Below are 16623 nucleotides of genomic sequence, written 5' to 3'. Positions count from 1 at the left end.
AGTTTCAAGTGTACAGTTGATGCATCAAGCTTAAGATTTATCTGTAGGCTTGTCTACAAAATTATTTTTTTACAGAAGTGTCGAAGACCAAACAGCTAAAGTTACTTCAGATGATGTGTAATCCTTCTTTTACGAATGTGTTGTACTTTTATCCGTCTCTGTTGTTATTAATAAATTAACGATTTATTTATATTCTATGCAGTCCATTTTGGATGATTTTTTTGCAATGGACTTTTTAATTTTACCTTTACATAAAAAAAAATGACAACAACGGACCAATAATATTTTTCATACACTTTTATCTTGGGTAGTTCAGAAGAAATAGAGTTGTGAGTTTATAAAGATTAGCACATTCATAATCATTATGCGGAGGATGAACTTTTGCAGACATATTAGATTTTCTATAAGTCCATTATTCCGTTCCTATAAATTCATTTGTGCCATTGTTGCTGCAGTCTTAATTTTAGAAATAATCATATTCCATGGAATAGTCATATATGCATACCTCAAGTTTAAAAACAATTTTACTCCATTATATGACCCTAGTAAGCAGACTTTCATTGAAAAGATTGGAGGCAATGAATTTGCTAGAAGCGTTATTTTTTCTGCAAAATATGGCGGTTTAGCCTCAATATTACAAGACACCGTAGAAAGGGTTTACATAACATATCCAAAGGAAATCCTCAATAAATCCATAGCTACACTTAGACTGGACACATCTCATTCAGGGGAGTTTTTATATCTTTATCGAAAAATTCTTTCAAGAAGAAGATTTCCTTATTCCAAATTGATAGTTGATATTGGTGCTAATGATGGTTTCTTATCCAGTAACTCATTTAACTTTATACAACATGGATGGAATGCTATCCTTGTAGAACCTCTGTCAGAACAGCTTCATCTTGCAAGACATCATTTATCAAGGTATTAATTAAATTAATTTATCATTTAACAGTTTTGTGGTCTCTGAATTTGTAGCCTGCATGATCACCTCTGACCACAGGTATGAGACAAGATTTTTTTTTAATACATTTGTATATGAACATATGTTGAATACACTAACAAAAAGTATTTAACATACATGTATATACCAGTGGCGGATCCAAGGGGGGGGGGGTTCTGGGGGTTGGAACCCCCCTTTTTTTGACGATCAATGCATTTGAATGGGGACATGTTGTTGGAACCCCCACTTATCCTGGGTTGGGACCCCCCCCCCCCCTTTTAAAAATGGCTGGACTCCCCCCTGTATACATATGTTACAAAAAAAAATTCTCAACTAGTACTAGTCAAGTATGATATCTGTGCCTCTGACCTGTGAGTACAATCTCCGGCGCAGAGCTTACAGCTGTTCCGTACTTACTTCGTATCACTACACTGAATATGTCATTGTAATGTAGTGTACTGAGTATACAGAATGGAAACAAGCGCTGTATGGAGATTGCTGTGAGTATAGTACTAGTCCTTAGAGCAAATTTATGAGTAAATCTGTGGCTTACCTTATTGCTTGAAAATTTTGCCAAAGAATTTTGAAATTACATTGTATTTAAAAACTAATACAAACCAATATCATGAATGAAAAACAAAAACAAAAATCAATGGGAGGACAACTTAAGTTAATTACAAGATCTAGATAATAATCTTTATATCAGGGGAAATAACTCAAAATATATCAACATTTTCACTTCTTTGAAGCGTCTTTGATAATAAGAAGTACATTGTACCAAGTTCAATGAATTCTAATCAAATTGCACTGATTACTGTCATGATTAACTGATAAAAATTTTTTTTCCATTAAAACATTTATGAATTGAAAATCCTTTAATAAATATTTTTAAAGTTTATTGTCGAGCCTGCAGCTTTTGTCGCAGAAAGCTCAACATAGGGATGGCGGTGGCGGCGGCGTTAGCTAACTTCTTAAAAGCTTTATATTTTAAAAGCTAGAAGACCTGGATGCTTCATACTTTGTATATAGATGCCTTATGTTATGAAGTTACCGTCTGTCATATGTCCATTGTCCTTGACCTCATTTTCATGGTTCAGTGACTACTTGAAAAAAAAGTCAACATTTTTTGTAATGTTAATTTCTTTCTTGTTATGAGTAATAGGATAACTTTTTTTCACAATAAATTGTATTGTTATGTTCATTAACATTTGAAATTGAAACTTTTGTTTGAGCTGAAATAATATGTGAAATATTACCTCCAAAAATTTCTGACAAAGAAGTGAAAGATTAGTGATAAGTATTTATTAGATGAATTTGTCATGTGTATCAGCACTAAGGGTGGCCATGTTCTGTGGATCCTGTGATAGCAAATCTCACATTTCTTTTTAAATCACTCGGTCCATATCTGGTAAATAAGTAGTACCATTGTTTGTGGTATATATCTAGTAGGTAAAAACATTAGTTGATGAAATTTGAACGGTTTGTGTTTTAAGTGATGTGCGTGCATCAATTGAGGTCTAAATGATTTTTTTCGAAAGGTGTTTAAATTCTTTTGCCAGGATCATCAGTTTTGAATGTACCCATGTTCTAGTCGAATAGATCAAAAACAAACTAAAGATGACATCTCGATTAAGAAAATTGTCCAAACAAATAAGAAATGACTTGATGTTTAATAGTTTGTAATCCAATCATGTTAACGGTTAATTTTTTAACCCTGGCAGGTGAGGTTTAAAGGTATATTATAGGCGGAGATAAATGAAACACTAAAAGTTTTTTAGTATGTGCGTACCTTGCAAGGTCCTCATGCCCATCAGACAATTTTCATTTGACCTCGACCTCATTTCATGGATCAGTGAACAAGGTTAAGTTTTCGTGGTCAAGTCCATATATCAGATACTATAAGCAGTAGGTCTACTATATTTGGTGTATGGAATGATTGTAAGGTGTACAGGTCCAACTGGTAGGTGTCATCTGACCCTTAACTGCATTTTCGTGGTTCAGTGGTCAAAGTTAAGTTTTTGATTTTTTGTCTTTTTTTCTAATACTATAGGCAATAGGTCAACTATATTTGGTGTATGGAAATATTTTATGATGTACATGTCAGTCTCGCAGGTTTTATTTGACCTTGACCTCATTTTCACGGTTCATTTCTGAGTGTTAAGTTTTTGTGTTTTGGTCTGTTTTTCTTCAACTATAAGCAATAGATCAACTATATTTGTTGTATGGAAGGATTGTAAGGTGTATATGTCTGTCTGGCAGGTATCATCTGACCTTGACCTCATTTTCATTGCAAATTGGTCAATGTTAAGTTTTCATGGTTAAGTTTGTTTCTTAGATACTATAAGCAATAGGTCAACTATATTTAATGCATACATTGATTGTAAGGTGTACATGTCTGTCTGGCATGGTTCATCTGACCTTGACCTCATTTTCATGGTTCATTGGTCAATGTTAAGTTTTCTTGGTTAAGACTGTTTCTTAGAAACTATAAGCAATAGGTCAACTATAGTTGGTTTATTGAATGATTGTAAGGTGTACATGTATTTCTCGTTTGGTTTATCTGACCTTGACCTCATTTTCTTGGATCATGTTAAGTTTATGTGTTACTTGTAGTAAAGCTTTATATTTAGGACTATCAACATAAAATCAATGGTTAGTAAAGAAGGCGAGACATTTCAGCGTGTGCACTCTTGTTTACTTTTAGAATATGAATTTGCTATACATTTGTAGAAATAGCTTAGATAATGAACTTTTTATATGTTGTATAAACTAATCTATTTTTCCAGATATATAGATGAATACAATGAAAAAAAGCAGTTTGTTCAATATGTAGAGGCTGTCCTAGGAACAGAAGATGGAGCAGTTAAACTGATTATCTCTCCTGATTTAGCTGCTATGGAATCTCATGTACTTAATGAACATGATTATGATGGAACTAAGAAAGTTGTGAGAACAGTGCCTGGGATATCTGTTGGTAGATTTGTTGAGGATTATGACATTCCTAAAAACTTTGGTATTCTGTCTATAGATGCAGAGGGACAAGGGAATAAGGTAAAGAATGTTTATTAGAAACACTACTGAAGTACTTGGACTGTCTGGTAAATTAAGTTTCTGAATCATGGGTTTAGTGATGACAGTACCTCATCTTGTTTTTTTCACTTTTGAGATGACATCATGGTTTTACTCACCTACTTGGAGAAATTTACCCACAATGTAATCATAAACTCAGCCAGTCCTGAGTTCATAATTTTGGGTGGAAATTAAATCTTTTGAAAATCATTATCCAAACAGTCCCATTTGTAAATAAAGTCTTAAAATATAAGTTGACAGACAGAAAAATATTTGATTCTTTACTCTAGCTTTTGTTACAATACGAAATCATATTGTTTTTGCAAAATTGCTTAATCAAAAATGGTGAAGAATTATGATATATAATAACTGAATGTCAATTGGGAAAAGCATAAAGTAGCACAGAATTAAGCAAAAGCAATTATGATACTTTTTAAATCTTCATTAGTATTTCAGTATGTGTTTAGATGTATTTTGCAACAAAAGCTCCCATGTCCAAGCATGTTTACTTTTCTTGACTCCCCTAACTTGTTTTAAAAAAATGAATAATTATAAATTTATAATTTCTATGTTAGATCACTACTTATATTTGAGAAAGGGAAAAATGACAATTGATGGAATGAATGTATCATCATTATTATCTAACAATAGAGTTTTTTTTTTGTCAATTTGAATGCTTATCTACATAAAGGTTAACTGTTATATACATGTATTAGTACATTACATTTTAAAGATAAAATTCATCAAGAAAAGGTAAATACATCTAATATGCATCTAATGAATCAGTTTTGTTTTTGGCATTTGAACTTGATGATTGATTGTTGACTTGGATATAAGTTAGTTATATAGTGTGTTACAGATAATGCACACATGAATTGTAGTTGAAAAATAAACTGGATTATAATAAACTAAAACACTCTTGAGGCATGTTGAGCCACAGAATTCAACCAACAGCTGTAGCTACATAACATGTATCTAGCTCCCTATAATAGTGAGCACATTTTGATCCTGCTTTCCAAATTATGTTCCATTTCATTTTCTTGTTCAAGTTAGTGATTTTCTTGTTGTGAGCTGCACTATGGAGGTTTTCTATTGTTTGTTCCCATTTTGTGATGTTTAGTCTTATTAGGCAATGGCAGAGGTTTGTGTGCATGTAAAACAGGCTATGCTCTTTGGTCGGGTTGTTGTCTCTTTGACGCATTCCCCATTTCCATTCTCAATTTTAACCCTAATAAGTCAGGCTGTCTGGACCTTGAATTGTTTGTTTTTTCTGAGGAGTCGGATGTTGTTGGTTGGTGTGGTCTGTAGTTATTTGGTAATTCTTGTTAACTTATTTATGTGTAACATGACACATTTTCAATCGATTTGATTAAAACTGTTTAACTTACCTTACAATATATATGTTACACTCAGAAACGTGTCCATATGACGTAACTGAACCCCAAAACATGTATAGTTGCTAAAGGGCGACAAAACGTGTCCTTTTTATGAAAGCCCAATCGTGTCTATTTTTTAAAAACACCCAAACATGTACATGATGTACAACCCCCATATGAAGCCAAAACATCTTAAGCATTTTAAAGTGGGCAGGTTTAATCAGATAACTATTGTTGGACACGTTTGGGAGAGTAAAAGATCGGACACATTTGAGCGAAGTAAATAATTGGACACTTTTGTGGAATGATAAAATGGACACGTTTAGGCGATGTGTGTTTTTTAGGACACGTTGGGAGGATTGGATACTTTTGGGGGATGGACAGGTTTGAGCGTGTTACTTACATAGAAAGAGTTCATGACTAGTACACACATGTACATGAAAACGATCAATGATCCAAACTATTTTAGTGTCTAGCTCAATGCAGACATGTATTGTAGCTACATGTTGATCTCATGTATTTACTAAACAATAGTTTCCTTGACCACATCTACATTTTTTATAATAATAATAAATTCTTTATTTTCAGAAGGTTACACAGTTAACCAAACAGTTAATCCGCCCCGTGGCCTTCTAATCTACATATAGGAATACACAATTTTTAAAAGATAATAATACATAAACAAAAGGGTAATAAAGCAAAAACATACTACAATGCATACAAGAGCACATATATAGTACAGGTAAACAATTACAATTTACTTAAATAAAAAGTATATTTGTAGTAAAATTGTTACATTAAAACTGTGAAAATGTCTCTTCTGTATTTTCAAGAGATAAGCTTAACATTTTGTTTTAAAAACATTTATGCTTTTACTTTCTTTCAAAGTCAAAGGCAAGGAATTCCACAACAAAGTTCCAGAATACATAAATGTTCTTTTACCATAATTAGTTTCATATCGTTGAACAAATATATTATTTTGGGGAGATGATCTTAATGCGTATTTATTAACAACTGAAAAACTTGAAAATAGTTCAGATAAATATTCAGGTATTAGATTATTCATACACATTTTACAATATTGACCAATATCAACCATTATACTTGGAATTAATGGCCATGTTCACAATCTTAAATCATCTAAAATGACATCTGGAATATGATAAATTATCAAATGCTATCACATTTAAATTCTAGTGTAGAATGAAAATCACACCAGAGATCATCACACTGTATGAGTTTTGAATATCCCCTTGGTATCTGCAGCCTCTCTTTTTTTTTTTACATCATTGGGAAATCTGTAAAATATTACTAACAGTTTATTCTTCTTTCTTTCTGTAGATATTACATCAGTTTATAGAATTAGGGTACAAACCAGGTTACATTATCTATGAAGATTTACATGAGAAACAAGATGAGACGGCTCCTGAGACAGTACAATACCTGATGACAGCTGGTTACAGGTATCTGACACAGAGAGGATGGAATCTGTTGTTTGAAAATACTGGCAAACAAAAGTCATAATATGCGATATACAAAACTTTGTTTTTACCACAATGTATGTGGTGCATTGACATACATAAGTAATTTGGAAAATTCTCAAAAATGATAATTTTACAGAAAATTTGCTTTATGGTTAGTGCTTTTGGGTCTACAAAGAATTTCATTTTTTTTCATTTATATATTTTTTATGAATTATCTCCCTTTTTCAGATTTAAGTTTTTTTACTTTTTTTGTACGAAATACTAATACTGTTCAAATAAGTGGGACTATGGAAAAACATAAAATTCATAATCATATTTTATAAATTGCTACCTGCTGTTTTATTCTTAAATTGTAAAATGTATCAAATATAGGAAAAGAAAGGATAGATGTTACAGTTGGGTTTTTATTTTTAGTCTGTTGTTTTCTGAAAGAGCATAATTTTTGTTTATAAAGCAAAAATTGACAAAAAATTAACTGTACTTAAATCGACTTCATGTGAGATAGTTGTATCATTGACAATCAAACATCATTTCCTTAATTTATTCTGAATCTTGTAAAAATTTTATGTACATCATAAACGCATTGTTACAAAAGAAGAATTTTTTTTCTTTCCCGTTTTTCTTTTTTAATTTTACAAAGGTTTTTGTTATTTATGAAGTTAATCAAACATATGTCAAATAAAATTCTAAAACAATAAAAAAAAACCAATGTAGAAATTTCAGGCAACATTTTATACACATCATAAGTAGTCATACAATACCTTTGATTCAAGAGCCAAGTACATTGACAGAAAGATAAGGATAGAAATATAGTGTATTGCATGAGGTTTATGCAGTTATATAGCCAAGGTACAAGATAAATTATACAGAACATTATTTAGAAAAATAATATTTTACTATATGCTGATGACTGACACCATTTAAATGTTTTATGGGCAAATTGGATCCCTGCACCCTTGAACTGAAAATGCCATTGTTCCCGCTTGTTAATATTCTTATCTGATGTATGAAAAGATTTGGTAGAATGAGTAATACAAAGACGCTTTATGGTGTCATCCATAAAAAGTTTTTCCAGTCAGTTGTTGGTTGTTAATTTTGTACTGTGCAATATTTTTGGCAATTCCTGTTGTCCTTTTATGTATTATTAATTTAATTTTTAGAATTCTTTCCTTGTAATGCATTATTTGGGTTTATCAATCAGATTGTTTAGGCTTATATTATTAGATATGATTTCAAAGTCAGGAAAATAAAAAAAGTAGTTAATCACCTACTTAATAACTTGAAAAATTGTAAATTAGGTAGCAGAAAAGTTTCAAGGATCTATGCATTTAACTAACAGCACTGGTTATATATAGCATCTATTAATTGAGTTGTAGGGCTGATTTATTAGATAAAGATTGTTAGGTGTATGTAAAGATGATACAGACAAATCATGTCACAGTCTAAAGCTAGCATGACCAGGCAGATTTTTTACATTCAGGGTACCATTATAATCGTCATATATAAGAAATTGAAATCCAATATTATCTTGTAATGATTCTTATAAGTTTTGCATATCTACAAATACTTAACTGTGATTGGTCCTTTATAATTTGTTTCCTTTGTTTACGCTTCCATTGATCATGTTTCCGAACTACTTTTGTAACCTTATAATGTAAACACGTGTTGATTTCACTGTTTTATATTCATGTGCTATACATGAAAGGTGAAATTTAAATAAAAAAATAACAAATGTTTGGGTTGAGAATTATAAGGATTGGACATCTTTTCTAGAGGTTAATTATTGATGTGTAAACTGGGCCAATGTGCTCTTGTGGAATTTTGCTGTACAATGATCTAAATTGAGAAGAATTGCCAGTTTTCATGTCCAAGGTTGGTGGTTCTCTCAGGTAATTTAACTTCCTCCACCAATAAAAAAAAACAGACTTCCTTCAAATAGATAAGGTTGCTGAAAGTGGCATTAAAAAGCATACAACAAACACAATTATTGTGCATCACAATTTAAATGATCTTATAGAGACACACACAATGTCTCATGTGCCTAATGATGCTCGCTGAAACAGTTCATACATCAATAAATGGAGGGGCTAGAGATCTCTAATATATACATTAAAAATACTATATTTGTTAAAATACGAAAATAACTCAACAAATTACAGCATTCAAAGCACTTTTCTTGATTTACCATTACCAGGAAAGCTCAAACTCAAAAATTGAAAAGCCAAGGATGATTGATTGATTGATTTTTTATGTTTAACGCCACTTTCAGGACTATTTGCTATATTGGTAGCTCGTTTTTATTGCTGGAAGAAGCCAGAGTGCCCAGAGAGAACCACAGACCTTCAGCAGGAAAACCTAATCAATTAAGATTTGAGTCGAACCTACGTGCCAAGGATGTTTTAATATTGAAATACTTGGAGTACTTTACCCATCTTGTTCTTTTATATGATATAGCCAATGTTGTGAAAACATATTTTACCAATAAGTTTTTATTTTTTTATATATACATGTACATGGTTATTTTTTGATTACGCAGCACTTCTTGTTACTCTTATATGAATAAAATGTTTTCCAATAACTAAAGTCTCATTCTTTCCTCAGTATATCTGATATCATAAAAATGTAACTACCTCAAAACAGTCATATATCATGCTTGCTTTTAATGCCCCACCTTCGATAGTAGAAGCATATACTGCTTTCCAGTCTATATGTCTGTCCATCTATTAGTCTGCCCACATCAGAACTTCCTCCATAAAGTATCAGTCTAAAGTATTGGTTTAAGGTATTTTACCATGAAGTTGTCATGTGCGGTGACATCATCTTGAAATTTTGTACAACTGTTCATTATAATAGGAACTTTTTAGAATATGATTACTAGTATGCTAAATTAAGGATTTGAGACAGATTGATGCATATAGTCCAATAAAACATAAATTCTTGTTTGTATCTTTCATTGTTACACTGTTTTCTTTTGCAACCCCTTCTAGTTTGTAGTCATCAATTTCAATCAGTGTCATAAACTTTGTAGCCATTATAGGCGAACAGTTTTTATCATATAAAGGCACACAGTGATGTGATTTCTTGGTGAGATACATTTTATTATTCATTGTAACTAATTTCGAGATTTAAACAAATTAATGATGATGATGATGATGATGATGAATCCTGGTCATGGCACCAATATCATGAAGGTTGTGAATAGTACTTTACTTTGATTGAAAAAAGATGTGTATTTGATTAGAATTGTATTTATGTAAAGACTAGTTAGGCACAAGGCAACGTTAAATAGTCAATTGGTCACATTAGTAACATGGTTTATGAATAGCAGAAAATCCTTGATGATGATGATTGATAATGCGACGACGACGATGAAGAGGTCACTGCCAATTAAATTGGGATTTGAACTAGTGGACAGGAAAGTTGAGTACTCTCAGGACGAAAGTGTCTTTTTATATTTTTTTTGTGTGTTTAGTTTCGATCTGATGGTTCAAGCCCTTTCCAAATAATGCTTTTGGTTTGTCCTTATGTGGTGTTGTTACACCTCTGTCCAAAGTTTTATGGAGTTTGAACGCTCACAACATGTTAAACACTGCCACATTCTTTATGTGCATGTGAGGAACCTGAAATTCAATGATCGTTGTTGCTTGCTGTACTTTGCCTTATTTGTGTTTTTCTTTAATTGTAGTACAAATCAGAATTTTGGGTACCTCTTCTGTATTGTTTCATATTTTTCCACACTGGGGCCTTTATTGCATACTATACGATATGGGTTTTGCTCATTGCTTAACGGGCAGTATGGTGATTACAATTGTTCATATCTTTGGCATTTATTCATTATAGAGAGGTGTTTTATTGGCAATCATACATCATCTTCTGATTTTTACTTATATAATTGGTTACCTAATTTAAAAAAAACAAGTGATATACTTATGATGGATGTTAAATGCTTTATATATTTTGTTTCCCAAACATATTGATCTTGAGTGTTAACGTTCCACCTGAAGGTTATTCCAGAGTTATGTGTCTTTGCACTGGAATTGGCATCGTATTTTATTATTGAATTATTGAAACATACAGAACCTTACGAGAGTAAGGCTATCTTAAAGGAGAAGCGGTTTAAGGCCACGTTTTGGGCCCCTTGAACAGGTTGGGACCATTCATCATGGTTATGATAATAGAATATAAATGTTTAGTGCACAACATTTTTTTTTTGGTTCGCAATTTTTCCAGGAAAGGAATAATTTGGCTGATTGGTCCCTCTGAAAACTACCATCTTCCGAGGTATGAATTTCATAAACAATTGGTTTTCCAGAAAAGTTGGCAACAAAAAGTTGTTCCCTTTGGTAATCATGGTAATCATTTGCACTTTGTAACACGACAGGTGACACATGTGGAGCAGGATCTGCTTACCCTTCCGGAGCACATGATATCACCCCCAGTTTCTGGTGGGGTTCGTGTTGCTCAGTCTTTAGTTTTCTGTGTTGTGTATTGTGTACTATTGTTTGTCTGTTGGTCTTTTTCTTTTTTAGCCATGGCGTTGTCAGTTTATTTTCGACTTATGAGTTTGAATGTCCCTCTGGTATCTTTAGTTCTAATGAATCGATCTCTTTAAAGTAATATTAAATTTTGCAACCGTATACTTTATTCCTGTCGGAAAATTATATGTCTTTTTTTATCTGGCAGAGAGAATCTTTCTTAAACTCTTTTCTAACAGTTTCCATAAAATCATTAATAATTTGTTTTTTTGCACAGCAAACTTATATCCCATTTGTACATTTGGGATATCATATAAAAAAAACCGGGTTATTGTAACCAATTTGGTTGACTGATCCCAATCTGTCGTAGTCAAAAATAAAAAAAAAAGAATTATGAATCTACAAAATAACATCCTTCTAGTGTTCTTGTGATATATGTCTTACATATTTGATCTCGAATTTTAAACTTCTCAAAAGTAGTGCAAAACAGCAAAATCTGCCAAAATAGTCACATTTTGAGATATTGTCATTAATATTTAGATATGAACAAGAGTTTTACCAGAAAAGACATTTTGCTACAAAATGTATTAAATTAAGATGATTTGTTTTTATCTTTTGAGTAAAGCTATTGCTCATTTATTTTGTTCAAATAGAATGCGTTAATTTTTTATTTTTAGTTAAATACGTAAATTTCGACCTGTTTATGACGTCATATCATTATTACAAGTGACCTTTCTGACTAAAATGTCATGGAAAGAACTAGAAAATAATCTTGTATACGAATGAATTCTAGTATACTGCACAACAAAATACAGGTTATTAAAACAGTGAAAATAATTGATCCCCGCACATTTTTCGAATACAACACTGCGTAACATCTCCTAAGAAAGATTCTCTCTGCCAGATAAAAAATAACATCTAATTTTCCGACAGGAATAAAGTATACGGTTGCAAAATTTAATATTACTTTAAAGAGATCGATTCAATTGGAACTTATTTTTGTTGACTTAAGGAGACGTATATAAAAGTAATAAATATTGTGAGCATTATATAAATTGTATTTATAACTTTTATGGTATTGATTCAACATTTCAAATCTGTATTGTATAATTCTTATTGTATTCAAAAGGGCAATTGTTTCTCATGACCTAACCAGGAAAGAAATTTTCATGATTATATGTATTTTCGCACAAAACATGATAAAGACAGCTAAGTAAACGACAACCACTGAATTACAGGCTCCTGACTTGAGACAGGCACATACAGAATGTGGCGGTTTTACACATGTTTGCGGGTGCCCAACCCTCCCCTAACTTGTTCTCTTAGAAAAAGCAATGGTCCAATCGTTTGATGTTAATATCATATGATTTTTATGAAAATAATGAGATGTGTTATGATTGCCAATGAAAAATCTATCAATAATGACTAAAGGACAAAGTTGTGAATAACTACAGGTCATCGTAAGGCTTTTGGCGGTTTGTCAAAATGTGAAACAGATTAAACAAATGCCCCCAATTTAAAGCAATGAACGAAAGAAAGATATGACAGAGACAGTCAGTTTACGGGTTCATTGGTTTGGACATGCACAAAAAGAATGTGGCGATGTTTAACATGTTTGTGAGCGCTAAACCGCCAATAACCTGGGACAACACAAAATAAGAACAAGCTGTGAAAATATGTTTGAAAGGGCTTGACCAATGACGTCGGTACTAAGCACAAAACAAAAATAACAAAAAGAAAAAAGACACCACGTACTAATCTAAGAGTGCTTGCCTGAACTAAAAGCTAGTTCATAGCCCATTTCAACTCAACTAGAATCCATGACAAATGTGATGGCTTCCATGTATCCCTTCAGTGAACATACATAGTTTACCAAAACTTCAATCGGCATCATCACAAATTGGTTTTACGTTACGGAGTCGCGGTTCTAATAGTGCCGCGGCTACTCTACAACTGATCCCAGATGTCTATTTACGTGAGTTCATAATAGGGAAATTGCAATTGTATCATAGGTTACATTATCCCTTCCACGTAGGTGTCTATTGGAGGCCATCTTCGCTAATTAACCATGGGTTACGATCCAGTCTCCTCCTGGAGGGGTCTGGATCGTAACCCTTGACTAGCGAAGATGATTTGAGGCGTGTCTACTTAATCATATGTCTCAGGGGTCCATTAACGTTAGTGTTGATTAGGGGAGTGGCTACTCTATCATAGGTCTCACTTGTGCATTAACGTTGATGTTGATTAGGGGCATGGTAACTCTATCATAGGTTCCATATGTCCATTAACGTGTTGGTGTCAAATAGGGGCTAAGCTAATCTATAAGTATCAACATGTCCATTGACATGGCTTAATTTCTAGTATAAAATGTAGACTGTCCTGATAGTCGCTAGGAACATGAGTTTGAAAGAGCATTAACGTTGACCATGTTGACATATGATTATCTTTTTTTCCAATTAATATATGCACATCAAGTGATTCAAACGTTTAAGGTGAACTTCATACAATTCATAGCAAGACTGCAGAATATTGTATTTCTTGAAAATGTTACCACACTTTACAGTTGTCAGACTTTTAGACGCTTTTGAGTGTAAGACATTCTTCTTTTGCCTCATTTTCATCAAGGTTGTAGTCATCAATATCTGTCATGTCGTATAGTGTCATAAACCTTGAAGCCATAATAGGTATTATTAATGAGAAGAGTAAAAATCCTATAATAACTGAAAGTGCGCCAATTATCTTTCCAATAACAGTCGTCGGAACCATATCTCCATAACCAAGGGTTGTCATGGTAACCACTGTATACCACCATGTTTCTGGGATACTTGTAAACTCATTTGTATTTTCCACAAAATACAAGAAGTTAGACATAATAATTATCACCACGCACACATACATCATTAGAGCAAGTAAGTCTCTTTTACTGAAATTCAATGTATATCCCAATACTTTAAAGGCGTGGATATGCTGTAAAATCCTAAATAGTCCAAGTACACGAAATATTTGAACGTATAATAAATAATCCAAATGGTAATCGTATATCTGTAAAGTATACCATACTATTGCGCATAATGTTACGAAAATGTCAAACATAATCAAGATATCAGTTATGATTGCTTTTAAATTTGGAGAGCAGACAACACGACATAAAACGTCAAGAAGAAAGAAAGAGTTTGTCATATAGTACAAAGCTGAAATGACGTTTTCTTCTGTGTTTGAGTTAAAACTTTGAAATTTGCTGGAAATCTTTCCAGGCAAAAATGATTGATGTACTATGTCACGGTTAATTGCATGCGTAATGTTTAGAACAAAATCGTCGATAATGTATGTTTGAGTTGTTGAATCATCTGATGCCAAAAGTCTTCCCTTATGTGTTTCAGTGGTTGAATCATCTGATATTGGAAGTCTTTCCTTGTGTGTTTGAGTGGTTGAATCATCTGATACCAGAAGTCTTTCCTTGTGTGTTTGAGGGGTTGAATCGTCTGATATCGGAAGTCTTTCCTTATGTGTTTGAGTGGTTGAATCGTCTGACATCGGAGTTCTTTCCTTGTGTGTTTGAGTGGTTGAATCGTCTGGTATTGGAAGTCTTTCCTTATGTGTTTGAGTGGTTGAATCATCTGGTAATAGAAGTCTATCCTTATGTGTTTGAGTGGTTGAATTTTCTGATACCGGAAGTCTTTCCTTTTGTGTTTGAGTGGTTAAATCATCTGATATCGGAAGTCTTTCCTTATGTGTTTGAGTGGTTGAATCATCTGGAAATAGAAGTCTTTCCTTATGTGTTTGAGTATTTGAATTTTCTGATACCGGAAGTCTTTCTTTGTGTGTTTGAGTGGTTGAATCATCTGATACCGGAAGTCTTTCCTTGTGTGTTTGAGTTGTTGAATAATCTGATATCGGAAGTCTTTCCTTGTGTGTTTGAGTGGTTGAATCGTCTGATATTGGAAGTCTTTCCTTATGTGTTTGAGTGGTTGAATCGTCTGATATTGGAAGTCTTTCCTTATGTGTTTGAGTGGTTGAATCATCTGATACCGGAAGTCTTTCCTTATATGATTGAGTTGTTGAATCATCTGATGTCGAAAGTCTTCCCTTATGTTTTTGAGGGGTTGAATCATCTGATATCGATAGTCCTCCTTTATGTGTTTGAGTCGTTGAATCATCTGATATCGGAAGTTGTTCCTTATAATCTGATAACGGAAATAACGGAAGCGGTTCCTCATGTGTTTGAGTTGTTATTTCATCTGAAATCTGAAGTGGGCTATTATGTGTTTGAGTTGTTAAATCAGCTGACTGACGAAGTGGTTTATTATTATTTCCAATTAAATTAACGGACTTTTCTCTGAATACTGGCAAAGTGCTTAAAGATATTCCGAAAACGGCGGACAAAATGAAGAATGCTGACACGATAAGATATACCTGAAAGGTTGTATAAAAAAGTTATAAACTTTAAGATTAAATGAGCTGTTGAGAAACTGTCTAACAGTAAAAACTTATCAAAGATACAATACTTAAAAGTTAGTAACCAGATACTGCATGGTGCAGTGACGTGTTTTACTTTCGTATATCGTTATACCAAATAGCATGATACCGAATAGATATGAATGCACCACATGCGCATTTCTAACATTAAGTTTTAGTCAATTATGTATCATTAACGTATAACTAGTTGAAGAGCCATAACCCTTAACTACACGAATCAAAGCAATGACGTACTGCTTACAAGGATGACCACGAGATATTTGTATATATAAATGCACTGTGCTCGGTATTTGTATCAGTAAGTGTTACACGAAGTTACCAATACCGTGAGTAACGTCGTACTTGAAATCATCATCATGATTGCATTCGTAAACAATACTTATCTTTGATTTATTCAAATTAAAATCATTTTGATAAAAAGATTAAAAAAAAAGATATTAGGCTTATCATTTTGTAATGTGGAAAGAAACCATATAATACGATTTTTCTTTGAAATCTGTACATTTTTGCACAAACAATACATGAACAAAAATTGTTCAAAATATAAACATAATATTTGCATAACATGATTATGATGATATTTATATATAATGAAAATATTTTAGGAAACAATACACTTTAGTGGTTTTACTTATAATACTTACTTTGCTTAAAGTACATTTAGTATTAAATTCAATTATGTTCCAAACAGCAATCCGCAATTGATGTAAGTAGGGTTTATTTAGTTGTATTCTGCTTTGATCTTTGTCAAACTTCTTTCTCCTGTGTGTAAGAAACTTATTTATCATTGCTTTTGCATTTTC

The 16623-nt window shown here is 32.5% G+C and overlaps 1 protein-coding gene across 1 annotated transcript; it reads left to right on the top strand.

Moving 5' to 3' along the window:
- Positions 1 to 88: 88 nt before the first annotated feature.
- LOC127711323 (uncharacterized) lies at positions 89 to 9447 on the top strand. Its single transcript, XM_052217321.1, has 3 exons — positions 89 to 921; positions 3727 to 3991; positions 6727 to 9447. Exons 1-3 carry the CDS (start codon positions 365 to 367, stop codon positions 6907 to 6909), a joined length of 1005 nt encoding a protein of 334 aa, XP_052073281.1. The 5' UTR covers positions 89 to 364; the 3' UTR covers positions 6910 to 9447.
- Positions 9448 to 16623: the final 7176 nt, after the last annotated feature.

This window comes from Mytilus californianus, unplaced genomic scaffold (assembly GCF_021869535.1).
Source record: "Mytilus californianus isolate M0D057914Y unplaced genomic scaffold, xbMytCali1.0.p SCAF_8, whole genome shotgun sequence".
NCBI classification, from domain to species: Eukaryota; Metazoa; Mollusca; class Bivalvia; order Mytilida; family Mytilidae; genus Mytilus; species Mytilus californianus.
The sequence above is the reverse complement of the archived record's forward strand: the minus strand, read 5'-3'. Positions and strand labels throughout refer to the sequence as shown.

Bases quoted from the DNA above. Each gene is read 5' to 3' on its own strand.
- LOC127711323 (XM_052217321.1), top strand. From the start codon at position 365: ATGCGGAGGATGAACTTTTGCAGACATATTAGATTTTCTATAAGTCCA. The intron at 922-3,726 runs GTATTAATTAAA...CTATTTTTCCAG, and splicing joins GCAAGACATCATTTATCAAG to ATATATAGATGAATACAATG. The intron at 3,992-6,726 runs GTAAAGAATGTT...TTCTTTCTGTAG, and splicing joins CAGAGGGACAAGGGAATAAG to ATATTACATCAGTTTATAGA.